Source organism: Lichenostomus cassidix, chromosome 2, assembly GCF_008360975.1.
Source record: "Lichenostomus cassidix isolate B80296 chromosome 2, HeHo_3.0, whole genome shotgun sequence".
In the NCBI taxonomy this organism is placed as follows: domain Eukaryota; kingdom Metazoa; phylum Chordata; class Aves; order Passeriformes; family Meliphagidae; genus Lichenostomus; species Lichenostomus cassidix.
In genome coordinates, this window is record NC_139482.1 from 925,341 (window position 1) to 948,015 (window position 22,675).

At 61.4% G+C, this 22,675-nt stretch overlaps 5 protein-coding genes across 6 annotated transcripts; 2 read left to right on the top strand and 3 right to left on the bottom strand.

Annotated features, from left to right (window-relative positions):
- Positions 1 to 62: 62 nt before the first annotated feature.
- On the bottom strand, positions 63 to 7,855 carry LOC146440667 (uncharacterized). The gene is made up of 7 exons (XM_085050039.1): positions 7,742 to 7,855; positions 6,674 to 6,943; positions 6,413 to 6,539; positions 5,771 to 5,956; positions 4,485 to 5,405; positions 3,739 to 3,837; positions 63 to 2,849 (listed from the first exon to the last, which is right to left on the bottom strand). The coding sequence occupies exons 1-7, from the start codon at positions 7,763 to 7,765 to the stop codon at positions 1,813 to 1,815; spliced, it is 2,664 nt and encodes an 887-aa protein (XP_084906165.1). The 5' UTR covers positions 7,766 to 7,855; the 3' UTR covers positions 63 to 1,812.
- A 615-nt stretch (positions 7,856 to 8,470) lies between these two features.
- Positions 8,471 to 10,928, bottom strand: LOC146440668 (uncharacterized). Its single transcript, XM_085050055.1, has 4 exons — positions 10,014 to 10,928; positions 9,550 to 9,603; positions 9,396 to 9,479; positions 8,471 to 8,818 (listed from the first exon to the last, which is right to left on the bottom strand). The coding sequence occupies exons 1-4, from the start codon at positions 10,158 to 10,160 to the stop codon at positions 8,747 to 8,749; spliced, it is 357 nt and encodes a 118-aa protein (XP_084906181.1). The 5' UTR covers positions 10,161 to 10,928; the 3' UTR covers positions 8,471 to 8,746.
- A 178-nt stretch (positions 10,929 to 11,106) lies between these two features.
- On the top strand, positions 11,107 to 15,048 carry LOC146440669 (uncharacterized). 2 transcript variants are annotated; one of them, XM_085050052.1, is made up of 5 exons: positions 11,107 to 11,316; positions 12,180 to 12,312; positions 12,934 to 13,008; positions 13,144 to 13,242; positions 13,399 to 15,048. In XM_085050052.1, the coding sequence occupies exons 1-5, from the start codon at positions 11,143 to 11,145 to the stop codon at positions 14,439 to 14,441; spliced, it is 1,524 nt and encodes a 507-aa protein (XP_084906178.1). In that variant the 5' UTR covers positions 11,107 to 11,142; the 3' UTR covers positions 14,442 to 15,048. The 2 variants fall into 2 exon arrangements, with proteins under 2 accessions (XP_084906178.1, XP_084906179.1); XM_085050053.1 differs by having other exon boundaries at positions 11,108 to 11,316; positions 13,402 to 15,048.
- A 2,780-nt stretch (positions 15,049 to 17,828) lies between these two features.
- On the top strand, positions 17,829 to 18,861 carry CAMP (cathelicidin antimicrobial peptide). Its single transcript, XM_085050054.1, has 4 exons — positions 17,829 to 18,112; positions 18,273 to 18,377; positions 18,475 to 18,558; positions 18,662 to 18,861. Exons 1-4 carry the CDS (start codon positions 17,870 to 17,872, stop codon positions 18,788 to 18,790), a joined length of 561 nt encoding a protein of 186 aa, XP_084906180.1. The 5' UTR covers positions 17,829 to 17,869; the 3' UTR covers positions 18,791 to 18,861.
- Positions 18,862 to 19,228: 367 nt separating this feature from the next.
- Positions 19,229 to 22,019, bottom strand: LOC146440671 (uncharacterized). Its single transcript, XM_085050062.1, has 6 exons — positions 21,551 to 22,019; positions 21,392 to 21,475; positions 20,494 to 21,286; positions 20,037 to 20,144; positions 19,856 to 19,939; positions 19,229 to 19,380 (listed from the first exon to the last, which is right to left on the bottom strand). The coding sequence occupies exons 1-6, from the start codon at positions 21,916 to 21,918 to the stop codon at positions 19,270 to 19,272; spliced, it is 1,548 nt and encodes a 515-aa protein (XP_084906188.1). The 5' UTR covers positions 21,919 to 22,019; the 3' UTR covers positions 19,229 to 19,269.
- Between the last annotated feature and the right edge of the window lie 656 nt (positions 22,020 to 22,675).

Consider the following 22,675-nt stretch of genomic DNA (forward strand, 5'->3'; position numbering starts at 1 on the left):
GTCCTGGCTGATCCCAGTTCCGTGCCCATGGGTGTCAGCACAGGCCCCCAAGCAGCCAGACATAGAGACAAACTCTTTATTGATTCCACAGCCTGAGAAAGGGATCGGGAATGTCATAGGAAACGCTGGTCCCAGTCACAACAAATTTAGAAATGCCTGGGTGGGGCTGTGGCCCTTCTGCTGGCCTGGGGGGATTCACCCACTGGCAACACCAGTACACCAGCTCAGCCATGCCCCTGGGATCACCTGGGGAGCACTGGGATCTCTACCTGAACAGGGATAACAGGGATAACCAACCTCTGGCTCACCGCCAGATCCATGGTCACCCCATGACCAGAAGGCATCAACCGCCCTTGTGTCCCACTGGGGACACAGAGTGATGCCTCTGCCACTGTCACTCCTTCCGGCTCCTGCTCCAGTCCAGGAATGCTCCACACTGCAATCCCAGGGGCAGGAATTGTAAGACACCAGCCTGGAGGAGAAGTGGATGTCAAATGTATCCCTATAGAGCAGCTTGTACTGATCTGAGCTCATCCCATAGAGCAGGAGGAGGCTGAGGATCACACCTAGATGTGGCTCAGGTGTTCCCTCTGCTCCCAAAGCTTCCCACAGCAGCACCATGACACCTTAGGAGTGACTTGGAATGAAAGATGGGAAAAGCTCACCGGTTCCCAGTGCTCACTGTGCTGAGAGGGACATTTCACAATGTCAAATAATTACATCAAACAACTCAGAGAAAACAAAAAACCCTGGAAAACTAAATTCAAGAGTCCCAACAGCTGCTCCGTTGGGTCCATGTGGTGATGACTCCTGTGGGATGTGTTCCCTGTGCATAACCAGCACATGGGGCTCTGGGCATGGACACTACTCCGGTGGCTCTTGGGGACACTGGAGCAGCACCAGGCCTGGCTTTCACTGGCTGCCTCCGGGCAGGTCTCCCTCTCCCTGACTGAGGTAGCTGCAGAACTATTTTCCTGTAGGATTCATTACGGTGGGATTTTGGGCGAAAGGAGACAAGCTGCGGTTGGGAGAGTAGGAGTTTCCTCCAGAGCCAAGGGGCTGCTCTGTGCAGGTGGATCCACAAGGATCAGGGGTGCTGCTGCAGTATGGGGCTGGCTGACCTGTCAAGTATTCCTAAAATGACTCTGCACCCATGCAGGATGGGCCTGAGGGTGCCTGTGGCCTCCTTCATGGACTTACCAGGACCCCTGGAATATGTGAGCATGGAATATTGGGGTTTGATTTATCCTACGGATCTTCCAGTGCAAAGCTCCAGTGTTCCCAACCCACTGGATCAGGGCTTGGCTGATCTCCTCCCTGGGGTGGGGGTGACAAGCGTGGCCAGGACGCAGTGGGGTTTTGGAGATGGGGAGTGGGCATGCTCTCTTCATCCAGCATTGTGGTCAGGAAGCTTGGTCCATGGAGCAAAGCGCTCCTTGGGAATGCTGCCAGCTCCATTCCCTTCTCCTTGTCCTCTTCAGTTGTGTTCCCAAATGCAAGGGGTCAGTTCCAACATCACAGAATAAGAGCTCTGCTCCTGCTTGACCAGGATTCACCTGGTCATCTCCCAGGAATGTCAGCCTGGGAAAACTCCAAGCATCAGCCAACAGAAACAAGTCAGTGCAATGGTTGGTGAAGCATTTTGTATCGCTGGAGGCTCTCTGTTGTGGTCTCCAAGCTTCCCATTCTTTCTACAACCTGGGAAGCTCCTAAAACGCAGCAGATTCCCAATCCTAGTGTCCCACCAGGTACAAACCAAACAAACTCACAGCTTTTCTCCAGGGACACACACAGTTTGGATCTGTCCTGTTGTCATTTCTCCATCATCCCTGAAACCACTGCCCTCGCTCCCAGGCGGACCACGGGCTGCACAGCTTTCCCAATGCAATCAGGGAGCAGGGAGCCTTTGCTGGGGAGCTCCAGCGGTGTCGCTTCCAACAGGAGCACATTGGGTGAGCTCGCTTTTGCAGCCTCAGGGCTCTCGTTCCCTTGGGAAAGGCTCCTCTCGGCCTCTGGAGCTGCGTGCTGCAGGGATGCCGGGATAGCAGCAGGGGGCTGGGCGTTGGCCTCCCGCTGGAGCATGGCCAGGGCTCGCTTGTGGATCTTCTCGTGCCGCAGGAGGTGAGTCCGGCGGGTGAAGCTCTTGTTGCAGGAGCTGCAGCAGTAGGGCCTGTCCTGCACGTGGGTCCGGAGGTGCCGCCGCAGCGACATGGAGCAGGACAGCAACTTCTTGCAGTAGTGGCACTTCACCCTGGAATCTGGCGGCCGCGGGATGCTGGGGCTGGACAGGCCGGGGCTGTCCGGCTCCTCCTTGGGCTGGCCCAGCAAAGCCACCCCGGCGTGGCCACCACTGCCCAGCCCGTGGACGCTGCCGCACGTTTCCCTGCGCGGGCGGATGCGCAGCTCGGGGTGGACGTTGCCCCAGACCTTGGCGCCGAAGGCTCTGTCCTTGACGTGGATGCTGCGGTGCAGGTCCAGGTGCCGCTTGTTGCTGAAGCCGATCTCGCACACGGGGCACTCGTAGGGCCCCTCCTTGGCGTGGCTGCGCTGGTGGATGATGAGGTTGATCTTGAGGCGGAAGCGTTTCCCGCACTCCGTGCAGGGATGACACCATTCCCGCACGTAGCCGCGCCGGCAGTTGCCCATCAGGAGGTTGCTGGTCTCGCACCGGTTTGGTTTCTTCTTGCTCTTGGCTTTCACCAGCTCAGTTTTGGGGCACTTCTGGATCTCCGAGCTGAGAGAGGGTGTACAATCCTCTGCCAGCAGCTCAGTCTCCTCCTCCTTCACCTCGACATTCTCAGGACAAGCATCTTCACACGGCATTTCACCTTCTATGGATGAGGTTTCCTCTGGAACAGACCGACACTGTGTTTGGGACAGCACTGCTGTGACACAGGACCAGGGCCTGTCCCCTGTGCTGGGACTGCTAGTACCCCCTCCAGTCCTGGAGGCAGCTCTGGGCTTCTCATGACCAAAAAGACCTTGAGGGGCTGGAGCATGTCCAGGACAGGGAACAGAGCTGGGGAAGGGTTTGGAGCACCAGGAGAAGCTGAGGGAGCTGGGAAAGGGGCTCAGCCTGGAGAAAAGGAGGCTCAGGGGGACCTTCTGGCTCTGCACAACTCCTGACAGGAGGGAGCAGCTGGGGTCAGGCTGTGCTCCCAGGGAACAGGGACAGGAGCAGAGGAAACGGCTTCAAAGTGTGCTAGGGGACGTTTAGTTGGATATTGGGAAAATTCCTTCCCCAAAAGGGCTGTCCAGCCCTGGCACAGCTGCCCAGGGCAGTGGTTGAGTACCCATCCCTGGAGGGATTTAAAAGCTGTGTGGATGTGGCACTTGGGGACGTGGGTTATACTGGCCTTGGCAGTGCTGGGGGAACAGCTGGACTCCACTATCTGAGAGGGCTTTTCCAACCTCAACAATTCCATGACTCCTGCTCCCAGGACAAACCCAGGTCATGGATGAAAGAACTGACCAGGCTTTCAACAATATCAGAACTACCACCACACCTGAGAACAGCCTGGACCAGTGCAGGAGCTCAGCAGGAACCAGGCTGAGCTCTCCATGGTGCCATTGAGATCAGTGGCACAAAGGACCCACCTCTAAACCCGTAAGAAAAAATGGAAGGAAAAAATAAAAGGAATGCCTAAACTTCTTTTTCCCTTCCCATTCCAAGCCCATCACCTCTGGGAGCTGCCTCCCACCCACCAGGCCCTGTGTCCCCAGCACAGGGTGACTCACCAGTGTCAGGCTCTGCTGGGTCATCTTCCATCTCCGGGTCCTCCGTCCCTGGATGATGGTTCCCCAGGGACATTACATTCATCACCAGGATAGGAAGTTCTGTTTGCAGGGAACAGGGATTTGAAAGACTCGTGGAGAGCTTCCAGATCCCCACCTTGGCATTATGAACCAGAGATTGCTGGGAGTGTGTGGAAGAGCTGGAGAAATCTGCAGCTCAAGAGCCAGGATGTGGATTGGATATTGGGAAAATTCCTCCTGGAAAGGGCCGTCCAGCCCTGGCACAGCCAGTGGTGGAGTCCCTGTTCCTGCAGGGATTTAAAAGCCATGTGGATGTGGCACCTGGGGACATAGGGCCTTGGTAGAGCTGGGGGACAGTTGGACTTGACAATCTCCAGAGGGTTTTTCCAATCTCAGCAATTCCCTGGAAAGGCTGGGGGGTGTCAGGAGGAACTGGAGCGAAGCCACACATGGACCAAAAGCAGAGGGAGGGTTGGGAGGAAGGACACCAAGGTGCCACATGCCATCACCTCATGGAGCAGCTTCACCCCACCACCTCCACAGGCTGCATTCCATGTCCAGGCCCCCGACTCCCTTCCATTGTCCCATGACAGTATCCCAAAGCTCCTGCTCCTCCCTGGCAATGCCTCTCCAAGCACCAGGGCCATGCCCTCTGCCCTGGACACTGCCAGAGCCCCAGAGAGCTGGGGAAGGGGGAACACATCCTCCCTGACACCCCTGGAACTCACCTGGGCCAGCTGCCATGGGCACGGGATCGTCTCTGGAAGTCTCTTCCTGCTGCTCCATCTTTTCTGGTGACTGTATGGGCTTCCGATTGTTGGGCACACCTGTCTGGGGGTGGTTCTGGCTGTCCCCAGACTGTGTCCATGGGGACTTCAGGCTGTTCCCACTCCGTGTCCGTGGGGACTTTGGGCTGTTTCCAGTCTGTGTCTGTGGGAGGTTCTGGCTGTTCCCAGTCTGTGTCCATGGGGACTTTGGACTGTTCCCACTCCGTGTCCGTGGGAGGTTCTGGCTGTCCTCAGTCTGTGTCCGTGGGGACTTCGGGCTGTTCCCACTCCGTGTCCATGGGAGGTTCTGGCTGTCTTCAGTCTGTGTCCGTGAGAACTTCGGGCTGTTCCCATTCTGTGTCCATGGAGACTTGGGGCTGTTCCCATTCTGTGTCCATGGGGACTTCGGGCTGTTCCCACTCCGTGTCCATGGGAGGTTTTGGCTGTCCTCAGTGTATGCCTGTGGGGACTTTGGGCTGTTCCCACTCCGTGTCCGTGGGGACTTTGGACTGTTTCCACTCCGTGTCTGTGGGGGGCTCTGGCTGTTCCCATTCTGTGTCCGTGGGGACCTTGGGCTGTTGCCACTCCGTGTCCATGGGAGGTTCTGGCTGTCCTCAGTTTGTGTCCGTGGGGACTTTGGGCTGTTCCCACTCCGTGTCCATGAGAGGTTCTGGCTGTCCTCAGTTTGTGTCCGTGGGGACTTTGGGCTGTTCCCACTCCGTGTCCATGAGAGGTTCTGGCTGTCCCCAACCTGCATCTGTGGGGTTTTCTGGCTGCCCCCAGTCTGCGTCCATGGGGACTCTGGACCCTTTTTGTCACTGGACTCTTCATCCCTCTTCATCCAGGACTGGCTGCTGGGCTTGGACACGGCACTGTCTGCTCCTGGGGCAGAGAACAGGGGCTTTATTAGGATCTGCCTGCACCTTTATCCTGCTGTCAGAGACTGAAATAATTCATGCCTCAAACATTGACATAAAATTTTACTCATTATAAGAAAAACTGTATAAAGAAGCTACAACCAAAGAAGCCTCCCTGAAGATACCTGACTGGGACTTTGGACTGAAAGTTAAGCTGCCGAGATAAGATATTATTGTTCAATCATCTCAGCCTAGGGAGGAGCAAACAGGGTTGAGGGAAAGGAATGCATGCACAAGAGAGCCAAATGCAACAGAGATTCCTCCTTGGCTGAATTTCCTTCCTAACAAAGGGGAGATCTAGAGCAACAGCCACCTCCTCCTGGCACCCACCTGGGACAGCTTCCATAGGGGTTTCATCTCCTGAAGCCTCATCTGCCTCATCCATCTCTTCTGGTGCCTGGGAGCGCTCCTGACCATCTCCAGTCTGTGTCCATGAGGGCTCCTGACCCTCCTTGTAACAGAGCTCTTCATCCCTCTCAATCCGGGAGAGGATGTCGGGTTTGGACACGGCGTAGTCTGGTCGTGGGCAGAGGATGGGGGTTGATTAGGATTTGGCTGCACCATTATCCTGGCAGATTCCAAAAGTGACCCTTGCCCCCATCCCAGCCCTGGCAGACACACAAACACCTCATCCCTACTCCAAACACTTTGTTGTCCCCAAGGCAGGATCCAACCCCTAGCACAGATGCAGCTCAAGCAGAGAGGATCTTAACCAGCAGAACATGACCTAAAATCCCACACAAGGGAAAAGCTTTAGCTGGAACATTTCCCTCTAGTGGAAGTCAGGGACACCTTCCACTATCCCAAGTTGTTCCAAGCCCCATCCAACCTGGCCTTGGACACTTCCAGGGATGGGGAATCCACGATTCTCTGGGCAACCTCTGCCACGGTCACCACCCTCACAGCCTTCCAAACCCAGGCTATTCCATGATTTCATGAGCTACATGGAATCAAGGCTACCCCAAGCCTTACCCAGGGACACCAAGGTCTCGTAGTTGCCCCTCATCACAGCCCTGTACAGATCCTTCTGCCAGCGCTCCAGCCTCTCCCACTCCAGCTCGTTGAAATACACCGAGATATCATCGAAGGTCAGCGGCACCTGGAATCACAGGGAATTCCCCTGGAACCACGCGTGGCTCGGGACATGTCCAGCCCCACTATGGGGACATGCAGGAGCTCAGCCCCCAACCCTTCCACAATCCCACGGGATCCCTGGGAAGCGGCCGCCACTACCTTGGGGATCTCCCCGCGGGAGCCGGGGGGCAGGCGCAGGATCCAGAAGTTCCTGTTCTTGAGGAGGTTCTCCAGGTTGAGCAGGCGCTGCTGGAGCTGCCCGTAGCCCTGCAGGAGGGTGCCCAGGGCGGCCAGGCCGCTGCCCAGCTCTCCCACCAGGTTCTCACAGGCCAGGAGCCGCCGCTCCGCGCGCTCCGTGCGACTGCGCAGCTCCTGCAGCTCCGACGGGGCCATGCCTGGCACTGCCTTCTGCCGGAGGCTGCCCGACACCTGCGGGGCATTTAGGGGTTAGGGGTTTGGTCAGGGCATGGGCACCTGCTCAGGACCCCCTGGTAGCCCCAAGGGATTCTCCCAGATCCCAATTCCACAGGGATCTGCCAGAGCCCAGCTGCCACCTCCTCGTCTCCCCACCCCCACCTTCCCAAGGACCAAAGGGAGAGCCCCTGAATAAGCACCCCAGGGGGACCCCCAGGACCAGCACCTTTGGGGCTCGCCCAGTTCCACCTCTCCCAGGATCAACACCTGGGGGAGATCCCTTCATCCCGATGAATTGGCAAACCTGGGGCAGCCCCCCTTCCTCCTGAACTGTCACCCCTCAGGGTCACACGTCCCTCCTCACCTCCCCCATCCTCAGGACCCTGAGGGCCCCCTAGGCCCCCAGTCCCACCTCCTCTGTGGCACCCCCGTCCCCGTCTGAACCAGGAGCCCTGGGGAACCCGCGTGTCATCCCTCAGGGTCCCCCCGCCCCATTCCCAGGACCCTGAGGGACTCCCCTGACCCTCAGGACCAGCCCCCCAGGGAGTTCCTCCAGCCTCACCTCCCCTGGAGGACCCCTCAATCCCCCAGAACCAGCTCTCCCGGGAACCCCCGAGCTGTCACCCGTAAAGGACCCCCCCCCATGCCACCTCCCTCCTCCCATCCCCAGCACCCTGAGGGCCTCCCTGACCCCCAGTCCCACTTCCCCCCTGGCACCCCGCACGCCCCTGACCCAGCACCGCCGCGGCCCGCCCCGTCCCGCGTCCCGCCGCGCGTCCCGGCCCATGCCCCGCGCCCCGGCCGGGCCCTGACCTGCGCGGGCCCCCGGCGGGACATGGCCGCGGCCGCCACCGCCGCCTCGGGCCCCGCGCCGCCACCGGGTCCACAAGGGGCGCCTCGGCCAGAGCGGCACCGCGCGGGAAGCGGCGCCCCTTGGCGGGCGGGAGGAGCAAGAGCCGGAAGGGCGGGGGCGGGGTCAGGACAGGGGCGGGGCTGAGTAAGGGGCGGGTCTGAGATGGGGCGGGGCCAGAGCGGGGGCGGGGCCAGGTACCAGGGGTCACCATGGCCGGACCTCAGGACACCCTCGGGCCGCGAGCTGGGAGCCCTGCGGGACCCCCAGGAACAGCCCCACCTTCTCTGGGAGCAGCATTCCCGGGGGCTCGCTGCATCTCTGCGATCCAGCATTCTTGGGGATCCCCCCATTGCCCTGAACTGGGAGCCCTGAGGGACCCCCAGGACCGGCATTGCTGGGGGGTCCTTCAGCCCCGCCTCCCCTGGGACCAGCATTCCTGGGGGTTCTCTCCATCCCCATGATGCAGCATTCTGGGGGATCCTGCCGTAACCTTGAACTGACATCCCTGAGGGGCCCCCAGGATCAGCATCCCTGCAGGGTCCCCCCGCGATCCCCCTGAACAGACACCCCCCGGCTGGCTCAGCCCCCCGGGCCCCCACTGTGCCCCCACTCCCACCCAGCCCACAGCAGGGTGGCCCTGTCGGGGGTCACCCACCCTGCGTATGTGTCCCCCAAACACATCCACTCTCTCCGGTGTGCCGGCTTTATTTGGGGGCTTGGCAAAGCGGGGGCAGCTGCCCCAGAAGCATTGAGGGGGGTGGGAAGAGCAGGCGGTTCAGCTCAGAGCAGGGAGGGGGCGGCTGAGCTCTCTCCTGGCGTGGGGCTGCTCCCAGTGTCCAGCATCGTTCCAGGCTTTGCGTCATCCCCGCCGCGCTCTCGGGTGACTCCTGCAAGGCACCGCGGGGGCTGCCGGGGGTCCCCGCCGGGCCCGGGCTCCTCCCCTGCCGGGGCTCCGTTGTCACCTGTCACAGCAGCAGGACGCGCCCGGGGTGTCCCGCGGGCCGGGCGGGCTCCGGGTTGTCCCTCCTGACTCTGCCCTGCGGGAGGGAGCGCGGCGTCACACGGAGCCCCGGCAGAGGGAGAAGCCATCCCGTCCTGTCCGGTCCTGTCCCGTCCCGTCCCCTCCCTATTCCATCCCCATTCCATCCCCATGCCAATCTGCATTCCCATCCCCATGCCATGCCATGCCATGCCATCCCCTCCCCATCCCATCCCATCCCATCCCATCCCATCCCATCCCATCCCATCCCATCCCATCCCATCCCATTATCCCATCCCATTATCCCATCCCATTATCCCATCCCATCCCATTATCCCATCCCATTATCCCATCCCATTATCCCATCCCATTATCCCATCCCATTATCCCATCCCATTATCCCATCCCATCCCATTATCCCATCCCATTATCCCATCCCATTATCCCATCCCATTATCCCATCCCATTATCCCATCCCATCCCATCATCCCATCCCATCATCCCATCCCATTATCCCATCCCATTATCCCATCCTATCCCATCCCATCCCATTATCCCATCCCATTATCCCATCCCATTATCCCATCCCATCCCATTATCCCATCCCCGGGCAGCTCCGGGGCACACTCCAGTACCTCCAGACCCTTCCTGCTCCGCGCCCGCCTGCCCGGCTGACCCGCATCCTCCTCACGGGAATTCCAGGGCAAGGACTGCGACTCCTGCGGGACAGACGCGGCTGTAGAACCACCGTTCCCGTCCCCACATCCCGCTCCCCGCATTCCGGCTCACCTCGCTCAGCACGGAGAAGCAGCCCGAGCAGGGTCTGTGCGGCCGCCGACGGCCCTGCGGAGGGAAGGGTTGGATCGGGATCTGCCGGAGCCCAGGGAGCTTCCCGTGGAGCGGGAGTTGCTGGGAACGCCGGTGAACTCCCCGTCCCGCTGAACTCCCCGCTCCCTCCTCGCCATCCCCCGGAATCCCCTCCGGCTGTGCGATGCCGGTGCCGTGCCGGGGAGCCGGGAATGCCGAGCCCATCCCCGCAGGGACGGGGAGGCTGGCAAAGCCGCACCCAGGGATTTGCTCTGGGCCCTCGGGCAGGCTGTGGTGCGGAGCAGCGCTGAGCACCGGGACGGCGGGCACGGATTGCTCACCGCGGTGCCAGAGCCGTGCCGAGCCGTGCCGATCCCCCTCCCGCGGCGCTCCCCGCATTCCCGGCCCCGGCATTCCCAGCTTTACCCCTCTCCATGCACACCGACCTCCCTCCTGCCTGCCACCATCCTGGAGTCGCCGTGGTCAGCTCCGGATTCAGCGCCAGCTGCGGGCACGGCCGCCATGGCCACGGCAGCGGTGACAGCGCACAGCAGCCACAGCCTCATGGTGTCACCCGGGCTGTCCCCGGCCATGGACACTGCCCCGCCGGACCTTGGCCCCTGATGTCACCGCGGTGTCCCCGGAAAGGTCGGTCAGAGCCACAGCTGCTGGACACAGGGAGAGGAAGGGGCCGGTTGTGGACAGGGGATGGGCTGGAGGAAACAGCCCCCCAAAGCTGTGTCGTGGGGTTCTGCTTGTCCTCTCTCGTGGAGCTGTGGAATCACGGAATGGCCCAGGCTGGCAGGGAATTCCAGGATCATCCAGCCTTTTATCAACAGCAGTTCCAGATCCTGTTTCTGTTGCTGCAGTATTCTGGGGTTGGTATTTAAACAAACCAGTTGTGTCCATTTGGTGAGGAGTGATTAGTCCTGGCCACTCCTGACTCCTGGGGATCCCTAGGACGTGATGGAATCTGATTTATTCCAAAGCTTTCAGTGGCACAGATGTGAAGAGTCCAGGCAGGAGAAATTCCATGGGGAATTCCAGAGGATATTCCTCTGGACAACGACGGTGGGAAGGGAATTAAGGACACACGGTAGATGCAGGATTGTCGGGAAGTTTAGCCAAGAAATCAGGGCAATCTAGAGGAGGGTTATCCAGGAACTGGCACAGTGGGATGTGACACCAGCGGGAAGCACTCAGGCCTCAGGGAAGAACACGGAAAAACCTGGAGTCTGGGTCGTGTCTGAGACAACTTGTGGCGGAAAACCTGCGAATGCTCCCGCTGAGTTTGGGATTTCAGGAGAATCAAGGCCTTTGCAGGCCGAACGGGATGGCAGCGGGTTGGATGCGCGCGGGGCCGAGCTCTGCTCCCAGGGATGAGGGAGAGCGGCCTCGGGGGGCTCCGCTTGGGCCCTGGGGGATCCCCCCCGGCAGGGCGGTGCGGCCCAGCGCAGCCCAGAGGCCCGGCGGAGCGGCAGGCCCGCCCCGCCCGCGGGTGTCCCTCACAGCCGCCCGGGTCACCGGCGGGTCACACCGCGCTTCCGGGCCCCGAGCGGTGCTTCCGGGTCGGCAATGGCGGCGCTTCCGCCGTGGGCGGGGCCTGCGCCGGAAGCGCGTGCGGGAGAGGCCGCGGAGCCCCGGGAGGTGCTGGGAGCGCCCCGGAGCCTCCCGGGGCTTCCTGGGGCCTCCCGGGACCAGCAGCGACCAACAGGGACACCCCCCGGCGCCATGGCGGGGCTGGCGCAGGTAGGAGTCGGGTGCTGGCGGGGGGAGCCCCGGGCCGCCCGCGCCCTCGATGTGCGGTGCTCCCCGAGCTCCCCGGGCCTAAGGGGGTCCCGCAGAGCCCCTCGGTAGCTGCTGGCGAGGCTCGGCCTCCAATTGCCACGGATCCCCCGCCCCCGCCATCCGCCATCACCCTCCCAGCCCCACCCCGAGAACCCAAATCACCATCGCACCCCCGATCCCACCCCATCACCCCCTCCACTGTCCCTCACCCACATAAAACTCCCCCCGAAGACCCCCATCGCCCCCCCAAAATTGTCTGTCACTCCCCACCCTATCACCCTCCGCCAAAATCTCCATCACTCCCAAAATCCCCATCATCCCCCAAAACATCCCATTCCATCCCATCCCATCCCACCCCATCCCCCCAATCCCATCTCCATCACCCCCCACCCCATCACCCCCATCACCCCCATCCCTCCCCTCCCTTTATCAGATTTCTCCTTCCCCCTTCCTACTGGGATTGGTCCTGAAGGATTTCCTGGGATGGGCCCTGGGGGCTCACAGGGGGCTGCTGGGAAAATCCTCACCAGTTCCAGGTGACCTTGGGTCCCCGTGGCAATCCCATAGGGATCACAGAGTGCTCCCAGTAGGAGCAGTAAAACACATCCCAAGGTGCCCAATTCCAGTGTTTGGTGCTGGATTCCAGCATCTCCTTCTCCCAGATCCATAATTATAATTATAATCCAGTAATTCCTAGGATAGTCCCATCCATGGCCTCGTATCCTGGGAGCTCCCCTGGGCTGGACAAGGCTTCTTCTGTGGGAGGGAGGGTTTGATCCCTGTTGGAAGGTGTGGTCCTGAGGAGGATGTGCTCCCTGATGCAGTGGCAGGAGCCGGTGACCTTCGAGGACGTGACGGTGTTCCTGAGCCGGGCGGAGTGGGACACGCTGGCAGCGGGGCAGCAGGAGCTCTACCGCGACGTCGTGTCAGACACCTACGAGCTCCTGACCTCCCTGGGTAATCCTGGGAGTCACCCCGGGCAGGGCTTCCCTCAGGTCCCACCCCAGGGCGGCTTCCAGAGCGCTGAATCCTGGAATCCCAGAGGCACTGAGGTTGGAAAAGGCCTTGGAGATGGCTGAGTCCAACTGTCTCCCAGCACTGCCAAGGCCACCACTAATCCATGTCTCCAAGTGCCACATCCACACAGCTTTCCAGTCCCTCCAGAGCTGGACAACACTTTCCATGAGGAGTTTTCCCTAACTGGGGGGCTGATCAGGGAGTTTGGTGCTGGAATAGGCAGGATTTGGGTCTGGGTGTGAGCACCTCTGGAAATGTTTCCCTGAGGTCAGGCAGCACAGTGGGATGTCCCACCCCGGGAGCTGCTCCTGGGATGAGCAGGGATGACATTCCCTCCCTGGGAAAGCCCATCAGTGGAGCTGGGAGCTGATTCCCACCCTTCCATCAAGGCTCTGCCTTCATTCTCAGGAATAAATCCCTTTCTGGCAGCAGCTCCAGTGTCTCCCTTGCTTTTCCCACACCCCAGAGGTGTTCCATGTGCAGTGAGGCACAGCCAGGGTGTGCCAGTCCTTGGTTTTCCCATGATCAGGGAGAGCACAACATCTTCTGTCCCATTCCCAGGTTACCCAGGCCCCAAACCTGACATCCTGCACCGGCTGGAGCGCGGGGAAGCGCCGTGGATTTGCCCATCCCCAGGTGAGCAGCAACGTCCCAACCCCGTGGGATGGAATTCACATCCAGGATGGGGTCAGGGCTCCTTCCTCCACCCCTGTGGCCATGGAGAAGTCAGGATTCTCGGCCTAGTGGTGACGTCCACTGTCTTCCGTGCAGGACATGTTGGGAGCTGGCTGGAGGAGCCTCCCTCTGACTGGTGGACTGGACCCAGCAGGTGCCAGGGGCTGGAGGAGGGGCCTGAGCCCTCGTGTCCAGGTGAGTCCTGCTCCTGGCTTCTCCCACTGCTGGGCTCTGCTGGCATCTGGCAGAGGTTGGGATGTGAAGCCCAGGTGCTCCCAAACAGGGAAGAAGGGATGTTCCTCTCCCTGCTCCAGCCAGGAAGGATCCAACCCCTTCTCACCCCTCTCCCAGCAGGACAGAGCACGTTGTGGTGTCTCCAGGCCGGGAGCCTCCTGAAGAGTTTTGGCTGTCTTGAGGGAAGGAGTGAATTCCTGACGGAAGCAGACAGTGGAGTGGGAAGCCAAACCCAGCCATGGTTTGTGAAGGAGAAAGTGGAGGATAAACCTGGACTCACGGAAATCCTAACCCAGAGTGGGACATTCCAGCTTCACTCTGTGATGGAACAGCAGAACGTGGATCCTTGGGAGCAGCTGTGGGATAACCCCAGGGAGAGGAATCATGGGAACACCCAAAACCATGGACACACCTTGGGAGAGGCGACGCTTCTCCCAGGAAACCGGGAGCTGAGGGTGGAGGAGCTGAGAGCAGCCATGGCGAAGGACCACAGCTACTGCCTGCGGAGCGAGCCAGCGCCGCCCTGCGCTCCCAGGGTGTGCTCCCTGTGGTGGGATCACAGCTACTGCCGGGAGCGCCGCGCCGGGAAGCGCCGCAGAGCCCACGGGGCTGGAGCTGCTCAGGCCGCGGGCTGCTGGCTGGCTCGGCGGCGATCCCGCTTGGGCAGCAAGGTGCACAAAGCCAGGCAGATCCTGCGGCGCTACCGGCCCTACAGGAGGTTGGGGTTTCCTCGGAGAGGCTGCTCCGTGTGCTGCCCTGGGGCACAGGGGACACATCCCGGGGGTTCCCTTCCGACTGCGCCAGGCGACCTCGGGAGCGCCGGGAACGCCGAGGGGGTGACGTCGGACACGCGGCGCGCCCCGGATGGGAGTTTGGGAACTGGGGCTTCACCCCCTGCCCCAATCCTGGCTGTGGGGGCGAGTAAGGGAGCGAGGCCTCCGGAGGATCCCGGCGCCAACCAGGATCTCCAAGGACGTGTGGAATCCCGAAAATCCCAGGCGGTGGCGCTCCATGAGGTGTTCCAGAACGTGGTGCGGACGGTCGGGTACATGTTGGACTCCATGTGCCAGAGGTTTGAAGTGCAGGGGTTCTCCCCGGGGAAGAGCATTTGGCCCATCGTTATCCAGATTGACAACTTGGCAGAGGTCGGGAACCCCTGAGTGCCAGGGGAAAAGGGGTTGGATTACCCGCGGCACAACACTCCATCCCCCACAGTCCTGGGGGAGAAAGGCTGTGGGGGTTAAACTGGGAGTGTGGGGCTTGTGGCAAACTGGGATTAATTGAGAAACTTTGGGGAAAAGCAGCGGGAAAAAGGAGGATTAGTATAGCTCAAAGGAGGAAAGCAAGCAAGAGACGCATAAATCCTGGAATGGTTTGGGTTGGAAAGGATCTTAAAAACCAGCCTTAGAAACCAAGCAGGGGTTGGGCTCTTCTCCCAGGGAACAAGGGACAGGATGAGAGGAAATGCCAGGGGAGGTTTAGGTTGGATATTGGGAAAATTCCTTCCTGTAAAAGGCTCTCTAGCCCTGGCACAGCTGCCCAAGGCAGTGGTGGAGTCCCCATCCCTGGAGGGATTTAAAAGCCCTGTGGCTGTGGCACTTGGGGACATGGTCAGGGGTGGCCTTGCACTCAGGGATCTCTGAGGACTTTGTCGATGTCAACAATTCCATGATTTTGCAATTCCTTTAAGGTCAGTCCTGCCCGTGGGTGCTGGCGGACAGTGAAACGGGATTTTAGGCCAATAAAACTGATGAAATATCTCGGGAACCGCTTTGTCCCGTCTCCACGTGTGGTTTGAAGGTCGGGGGTGTCCCGTCCCGTTCCCTTCCCCCACCCCGCCTTTCCCCCCGGGACACCGTGTGCGCACCGGGCCGGGAAACGGCGGCGCCGTCACCCAATAGCAGCGCGATCCGCACGTCACGTGCGGCGCTGCGCCAATCGCAGCGCCCGCCGCGCGGCCCGGATGCTGCGCGGCCTCCCAACATGGCGCCGCCCAGTGAGCGCGGGAACGCGCCACTTCCGGGCCGAGGCGCGCGGCGACGGCGGGGGCGTGGCCTAGCTGGGAAGCGCGCATGCGCGTGTTTACCGCCGTGGCCACGCCCCCTCCGCCGCGGTTTCCATGGGAACCAGGGCGGTGCTGTTGCCATGGGAACCAGGGACGCTCCCGCCGCTTCCTCCGGAGCTCGAAACGGGGACAGGGAGGGACCGGCGGGGACAGGGAGCTGCTGCAGAGTCCAGAGGAGCCCCGGAGCTGCTCCAGGGCTGGAGCCAGGCTGGGAGAGCTGGGAATGTTCACCTGGAGAAGGGAAGGATCCAGGGAGAGCTCAGAGCTCCTGCCAGGGCCTGAAGGAGCTCCAGGAGAGCTGCAGAGGGACTGGGGACAAGGGATGGAGGGACAGGACACAGGGAATGGCTTCCCACTGCCAGAGGGCAGGGATAGATGGGATGTTGGGAAGGAATTCCTGGCTGGGATGTAATTCCCAGAGAAGCTGTGGCTGCCCCTGGATCTCTGGCAGTGTCCAAGGCCAGGCTGGACAGGGCTTGGAGCAGCCTGGGACAGTGGAAGGTGTTCTGCCCATGGCAGGAGGTAGAATGAGATGATCTTCAAGCTCCATTCCAACCCAAACCATTCCAGGATGATTCCATGATGGACCAGCCTTGCCCTCCCTTCAGTATCCCAGAATCCCAAACCCATCTGGGTCACAAGGACCCCAAAGCTCACCCAGTCCCACCCCTGCCCAGTCCAGGAACCTCCCAGTGCCCAGGTCGGATCAGGGTCTGGCTGTGGGAACAGCTCCAAGACAAACCTGTGGGTGTTCTGGAATGAGGAGGAACAGCACAATCCTGGGAAGGGCAAATAAACCCAGAGTTGGATTTATGAGCTGGGAATTTCCCCAGGTCAGGGCTCAGGGTTTGGTTTTTGGGTTTTTTTTTTTTTTTGGGGGGGGGGATTTATTCCCCTTCCTGTCAGAGGTAGGAGATGCCCTGGGAATTACAACTTTCCGATGAAAACTCACTGAATTTTCCCTTTTTTATTCCCAAAATGGCCTCCAAGGATTTTGTGGCTGTTTGGAGCCAGCTCAGGGCAGGCACAGGCACCTAAAAATGAAATTTAAATATATGAAATCCATCTTGAAACTCTTTCCCTTGCTGTTAAATCCTAGGTGGGATATGTGGGGAAAATGGGAATAACTGAGGAGTTTGGAAGGAGTTGGGAGGAATTTGGAAAGAATTGAAGAATTTGGAGGGAATTTGGGAAGGAATGGGGAATAAGTTGGATGGAATTGTAGAATTTGAAGGAAATATGGAAGGAAGAGGGAAGAATTTGGAAGGAATTTGAAGGAATCAGAGAATTTTGAGGGAATTTGTGAGGAATGGGGAGCAATTTGGAAAGAATTGGGAAAGATTTGGAAGGAAGCAGAGACAACTGGAAGAGGTTTGTTCTCATGGAGGAGACCAGGGAAAATGGGCACTGGGAGATGTTTTATCTCCACTGAGGTTGTACAGAGACCAGTGAATCCCTGGGAATGTGTTGGAATCTCCATCCCCGGAGGTTCTTGAGGTGCACCAGGATGTGGTGCAGGATAATCCCACCTGGGCTCCCTTTTCCATGGAAGGTTGGACTTGGCTGCACCCAGAACATTCCGGGGTCAGGCAGGGTTGTGCTGTGGGGCTGTGACTGACACCATCCCTCCCCGGGGACTTCCAGGTGCCACCCCTGGTATCTTTGTCCCCGTGTGATTTATGAGGATGTTTTCCATGGTCCCCACTGATCCCAGCTGTGAACCTGCTGGGTAGCTCTGGGGGGAGTGGAGCCAAGGGTCATCCTCAGGGCAGGAGCCTGGGTGTCCTCCTGGAGCTTCCTGCTCTGCTGCTGCTCCCAGTCGGGTGTTTGGTGAAAGCCACCCTGTTTGCAGAGGGACAGGCCATAAATCACCCCCGGGCTGGAAAACCCCATCTGGCTCCAGAGAATCAAGGAATTGTTGAAAGTGGAAAAGCCCTTTAAGGTCATCAAGTCCAATCATTCCCCCAGCAGTGCCAAGGCCACCATTGACCCATGTCCCCAAGTGTCACAGCCATGTGGCTTTTAAATCCCTCCAGGAATGGGGACTCCATCTGTGTCAGGGCTGGACAGCCCTTTCCATGAGGGATATTCCCAATATCCAACCTGCCCCTCCCCTGGCACAGCTTGAGGCCCTCTCCTCTCATCCTGTCCCTTGTTTCCCAGGAGAAGAACCTGGTCCTCACCTGGCTCTGACCTTTCCTCCCCACCACACTCTGGACCATCCGTGGCCATGTCATGACACCACTGTCACCCTGTCCTCACTGTCACCCCCTGGTCACAAATTCCCTCTCCTGGGGACCCCCATGGCAGAGGGACCCCAACCCCTGTGGCCTCTCACCTGCTGACCAAAGGTGACCAAAGGTGACCAGCACCTGGGGAGCAGAGCGGGCTGGACTGGGCTCCTGGCCAGACTCATCCCCCCGGGAATGTCCCGGTGTCCCAACCCCCCGGAACGCCCACGGCAGCTCCCATAAAAGCGCTGCCGGCCCGGCGGGAAGCAGGATCCAGGAGCCAGGAGCCAGGATGGAGCTGTGCCGAGCGCTGCCACCACTGCTGCTGCTGCTGCTGCTGCTGGGGCTGGCCGGAGCCTCCACGCCGGAGCCTCACGGATCCACACCGGGATGGAACGGATCCGCGCTGTCCTCGCCGGGAGCGCGGGCTGTGAGCTATGGGGACGCGGTGGCGGCGGCCGTGGAGCTGCTCAACGCCAGGGCTGTCAGTCCCTACGTCCTGCGGCTCCGCGAGGCTCAGCCCCGGCCCGGCTGGGTGAGTGCTGAGCTGCCCCTTTCCAGGAGAAACTCTGGGATCGGGCAGTGCCGGATCCGGCCCTTCTCGGGGTGGATCTGCCCCGTTTTGGGTGTGATCCCCACGGCATGGGGGGCACTGGGGGTGGTGGGTCCCTGATGGCTCCTGTCCCCTCTGGCAGCCCTCGGACCTGCAGAGCCGGCAGGAGCTGAGCTTCACCCTGGAGGAAACCACGTGCCGGGCACCGGGAGTGGCCACTGACCACTGCAAGAGCCGCTGGCTCGGGGTGAGGCTTCGTCCCGTGGGGAATCGGCAATCATCCAGGGGGGAAACTGAGGCACGGGGGGGTTGGGCTCTGCCGTGTCCCCTCTGTGTCCCCACAGACGGTGACTTGGTGCCAGGGCTCCGTTTTCCTGGAGGAGCAGCAGCCCACGGTGGAGCTCTCCTGTGACAAGGCTCCGGCCGCGGTAGGAAGGGGCCGGAATGGCTCTGTGTCCCCCACACTGCCGGGGGTCCCCCAGGTCCCCTCCTCATCTCCCCAAAGTGTGACGCCGCTCTTTGTCCCCCCAGTTGGTCCGGATCCGGAAATCCAAGATCAGGGATTTCTTTGGCAAGGTCAAGGAGCGTGTCCGGGGCTTCTTCCAGTGCGGTCGCATTTGGATCCGGGACAAGCTCAAGCTCAAGGCATCCAAACCCTGAGGGGACACTGCTGTGTCCCCACCCTGTGTCCCCACCTGGGGGCTTCACTGCCAATAAATGTCCCTGCATCACTGGCGGTGTCACCCTGAGTGTCCCTGTCCCAAACGGGGTCTGTCATGGGAGTCCCCTGGGGACCTGAAACCCCCCATGGCCCCTTTCCTGCAGCTCCTTGGGGGGCTCACGGTGTCCCCTGTGCCTGCCACCATCACCCTTTGGGTTTGGGGGGACAAGATGCTGCGGGGACAATGACTCTGTGGGGACAGTGACACTGGGGGGATGATGGTGGGTGAGATATCAACGACCCCCTTTTTTGGGGGAGCCCTGGGGGCTTCCCAGAGCAAACCCATCCCTGTCCCCAGTCCGACCCCACATCTCCTCGGGTTTAAGCCCCGTGTCCCAGCCGTGCCTCAGTTTCCCCGAGTGACAGAGCAGGAGGAGTCCAGTGCCCACACAGCCACTCCCGGTGGCCCTTTTATTGCTCAGCCCAAGCCCACGCTGCCCTTCAGGCGGAGGTCGAACTTCACCCGGGGCCGGAAGCGCCGGACCCTGCCCAGGAAACGCCCGAAGCGGCCGCGCTGCACCAGAACCGGCTGCCGGAGGGATCGGGGGGTCAGGGGGTGTGGGATCCCCCACTTGGGAACACACCCGGAACCCCACACCTAGAAACCCATCCAGGATCCCATACCGGGAACCCTAACCCCAGGATCCCACACCTGGAAACCCACCCTGGACCCCACACCAGGGGAATCCCACACCCATGATCCCACACCAGAGACCCCACTCGTGTCCCCACACCAAGGATCCCACACTTGGGACCCCTCATCCAAAATCCAACACTTGGAACCCCACCCATGTCCCCACAGCCATGTCCCCACACGCGGGACCTGCCAGGTCACTGCACCCAGAACCCCATTCAGGACCCCACACCTGGGACAGCCCACGCAGGACCTTTGAGCTCCCCCAACCCCCACTGGAGCCATCTGGGTGTCCCTTTTGGGGACAAGCGGGGCAGGGGGAGGACCCTCGGGGCAGGACCCACGGTGCCCCCCTGCTCCCTCCACTCACGTCGGAGGAGGCGTCGGAGCAGCGCAGGTCGATCTCAGGGGAGCTCTGCAGGAGCTGCACCGGTCCCGAGCACTCCTTGATCACCTGGGGGGACACGGGGACACGCGGTGTCACCCTGGGGAGGGCACCGGGCCCCATGTCCCCCCTTCCTCCCGCTCCTCCTCCTCCTCCTCCTCCTCACCCCGTTCTCCTTGAAGTCGCAGTCGTCGGGGTTGACGCGGGCGCTGGCGGCACAGTCCGTCTCCATCATGCTGAAGTTGAGTCCCCGCAGCGAGCTCAGCTCCACGCCCTGGCGACACGAGTGGGTGGCGGAGTCACGACGGGAGGGGACAGCAGAGGGGTAAGGCAATCGGGGGGGTGGCGAGCGGAGGGAGGGCGGCAAACGTGGGGAGGGGGCTCGGAGCGGGTGGGGTGGGAGGTCACGAGTAGAGGGTCAGGAGCGGCTGGTCTCGAGTGGGAGTGTCACTGGTAGGGGGTCACGAGTGGGGTGACACTCACTGGGCTGGGCTCAGGGGTCGGACTTGAGCAGCCCAGATCAGGTGTCGTGAGTGGGGGGAGTCACAAATAGGATCACGAATAAAGGGTCCCGAGTGGGGCGGGGATGTCACCCGTGGGGGGTCCCGAGCGGGGGCACTCACCGGGGCGGGCTCGGGCTCGGCGCTGAGCAGCCTGAAGGCGTTCTGCACCTCGGGGCGTTGGTTGTAGGAATCCACAGCCTGGGCCAGCGCCTGGGTGTAGGCGAGGGGCGCCGGGGCGGGGAGGGCGCAGGCCCCCCCCAGCACCGCCAGCACCAGCACCCACGAGCTCGGCATCGCTGTCCCCACGGCCACCCCCGGGCGCCTTTTATCCCCCTCGAGAGGCTGGGGACACGCCCTGGGGCTCGGCTCGCCCCCTTGGCAAAGGCCCGGCCCCAACCCGCAGAGTGGCCGTTGTTTTGGGGGGACACGCGGTGGGGGGGATGGTCCCGGTGTGTCCCCGTGGATGGGCGGTGGCTTTTGGTCCCCTTGGGGTCCCCACCCTTGGGAGCCCCTTGGCTGGGCACGGGGGGATTTGGGGTCCAGGACCCCTCGGGGTCCCTGGTGGGGCACAGGGGGACACGTTGACACTGTCGGGTTGGTGGCCCTGGGGTTGCGCAACTCCAAACTTGCCCCATCGCTGTTGCCCAAGGCCGGGGGTGCCCCCCGGGTCCCCCGAACTGTCACCCCCACAGTGTCACCCCCACACACGCACACGTGCGACCCCAAAATCTCTTTATTCCAGCTCCGCTGAGGACAGGGGACGGCGGGATGGTCCCCGCAGGGACGCGCTGGGAGGGGGCCGAGGCCGCGGGGGTGGCCCCGAGGATGATGATGAGGAGGATGAGTGACCTGGGTTGGTGCCGAAGTTTTTTGGAGTGCCAGGGGAGTGGGGCTGGGCGCTGCCATCGGCCTGCTGCGGGGAGAAATAAAGGGGAGCTTCACTCCAGAGCAAAAAAACCTCCCCAAAGCGAGGGGGACGCGTATCGCACCCCCCAAGATGGGGTCCCGGAGCCCTCACCGGCTCCCGGCCGCACTCCACCATCGACAGCGGCACGTCGGGCAGGAAGGTGAACACGGACACCTGGGCCGAGCAGCGCTGCACCTGGGGGGACACAGCGGCCTCAGCACCCTGGGGATCCCCTGTGCCCCCGGGTTTGGGGGTCCCACCCACGCTCACCCTGCCCGGGCGGCCCCGGCAGCCGCGGGGATCCGGGGGGGGCTTGGGGCAGGGCGGCTGCCGCGCCGTGAAGTTGATGCTGAAGTGAGTCCCCCAGTCGAAACTCTGCCGGGAGAAAAGCTCCGTGGGGATCCCCGCGGGATGGGTGCCGGAGCTGGGAGCACCCCCCGCCCTTTTCCTACCGTCCTGGCGACTCCCAGCAGCCGGAGCAGCCGCAGCTCCTGCCCGTGGGTCTCCAGCACGGAGCGCGCCAGCTCTCGGGGCGCGGGCAGCGCCGGGGGCACGGCAGCTCCCGCCGCCAGCAGCACGGCTCCCAGCACCAGCGCCATGCCCGCGGGCAGCCGGGGAATCCTCCGGCAGCTCGGCATCGGCCCTCGGCTCTGGGCCCCCGGCTCCGGCTGCAGGATGAACAGCGGCCCCCGTGCCGCGGGAAGGGATCGGGTTGCGGCTGTTTTCCTTGGCGCGCAGCCCCGGGGGGAGCGCGCCTGGACCTGCAGGAGATGCGGCGATGCTGGAGCTCGGCAGGGCCGATCGATCCCCCTCCGCGGCCCCTTCCCTGGGCCTCCTCCCGATTTCTTGGCGTGATGGTCCAGCTGAGGTCCTGCTCCTCCCGAGCCGGCAGCGAGAGCATCTTACTGTCCACAGAGAGAAGAACCAGGAGCCCCCTCCCCATTTCTTTACACTATTTTGTTATGTTTAAATCCCTCTCACCCTGCTCAGATTCATCCAAACACCCCATCCTCAGGTTTTCCTTGGATTCAAGAACAGAAGGTTTACCAAGGACTGCACTGGGTGGATCCTGCTCTCCCGGTCTGCATTCCCTGGGTGAGCAGGTTGGGTCTTATTTTCCCAACATTCAGTATTTTCCTGTCCTCTTTCTCTTTGCTCCATCCACAATGGAAAAGCAAAGAGATCCTTGAGGAAGGAATCCCAGGAAGCACATCTCAGTCTCCTGGGATCACCGTGCCTGGGAGCAGCACTCTGGAAACCCAGGGCCATCCACAGCCCTGGTGTCAGGGAGCTGCTGCTCTTCCAAGGGAATTTGATCCAATATTCCCATTCTTACAGACACAAGTCTCAGGTGGGAGGTGGTGGAGGGGAGAAGAGATAATGGAATACCAGGAG

What these genes read in the sequence shown, in the direction of transcription:
- LOC146440671 (XM_085050062.1), bottom strand. Translation starts at nt 21,918, where the DNA reads ATGCCGAGCTGCCGGAGGATTCCCCGGCTGCCCGCGGGCATGGCGCTG. An exon ending in TGGAGTGCGGCCGGGAGCCG is followed by an intron (nt 21,287 to 21,391) that starts GTGAGGGCTCCG and finishes TTCTCCCCGCAG; the next exon opens with CAGGCCGATGGCAGCGCCCA. An exon ending in GCTCCGACGCCTCCTCCGAC is followed by an intron (nt 19,381 to 19,855) that starts GTGAGTGGAGGG and finishes TCCCTCCGGCAG; the next exon opens with CCGGTTCTGGTGCAGCGCGG.
- LOC146440668 (XM_085050055.1), bottom strand. Translation starts at nt 10,160, where the DNA reads ATGGCCGGGGACAGCCCGGGTGACACCATGAGGCTGTGGCTGCTGTGC. An exon ending in TGGTGGCAGGCAGGAGGGAG is followed by an intron (nt 9,604 to 10,013) that starts GTCGGTGTGCAT and finishes TTCCCTCCGCAG; the next exon opens with GGCCGTCGGCGGCCGCACAG. An exon ending in GCTTCTCCGTGCTGAGCGAG is followed by an intron (nt 9,480 to 9,549) that starts GTGAGCCGGAAT and finishes TCTGTCCCGCAG; the next exon opens with GAGTCGCAGTCCTTGCCCTG.
- CAMP (XM_085050054.1), top strand. Translation starts at nt 17,870, where the DNA reads ATGGAGCTGTGCCGAGCGCTGCCACCACTGCTGCTGCTGCTGCTGCTG. An exon ending in CTCAGCCCCGGCCCGGCTGG is followed by an intron (nt 18,113 to 18,272) that starts GTGAGTGCTGAG and finishes CCCCTCTGGCAG; the next exon opens with CCCTCGGACCTGCAGAGCCG. An exon ending in GTGACAAGGCTCCGGCCGCG is followed by an intron (nt 18,559 to 18,661) that starts GTAGGAAGGGGC and finishes TTGTCCCCCCAG; the next exon opens with TTGGTCCGGATCCGGAAATC.
- LOC146440669 (XM_085050052.1), top strand. Translation starts at nt 11,143, where the DNA reads ATGGCGGCGCTTCCGCCGTGGGCGGGGCCTGCGCCGGAAGCGCGTGCG. An exon ending in CCATGGCGGGGCTGGCGCAG is followed by an intron (nt 11,317 to 12,179) that starts GTAGGAGTCGGG and finishes TCCCTGATGCAG; the next exon opens with TGGCAGGAGCCGGTGACCTT. An exon ending in CGAGCTCCTGACCTCCCTGG is followed by an intron (nt 12,313 to 12,933) that starts GTAATCCTGGGA and finishes TCCCATTCCCAG; the next exon opens with GTTACCCAGGCCCCAAACCT.
- LOC146440667 (XM_085050039.1), bottom strand. Translation starts at nt 7,765, where the DNA reads ATGTCCCGCCGGGGGCCCGCGCAG. An exon ending in CCCGCGGGGAGATCCCCAAG is followed by an intron (nt 6,540 to 6,673) that starts GTAGTGGCGGCC and finishes CTGTGATTCCAG; the next exon opens with GTGCCGCTGACCTTCGATGA. An exon ending in GCCCATGGCAGCTGGCCCAG is followed by an intron (nt 3,838 to 4,484) that starts GTGAGTTCCAGG and finishes CCCTGCAAACAG; the next exon opens with AACTTCCTATCCTGGTGATG.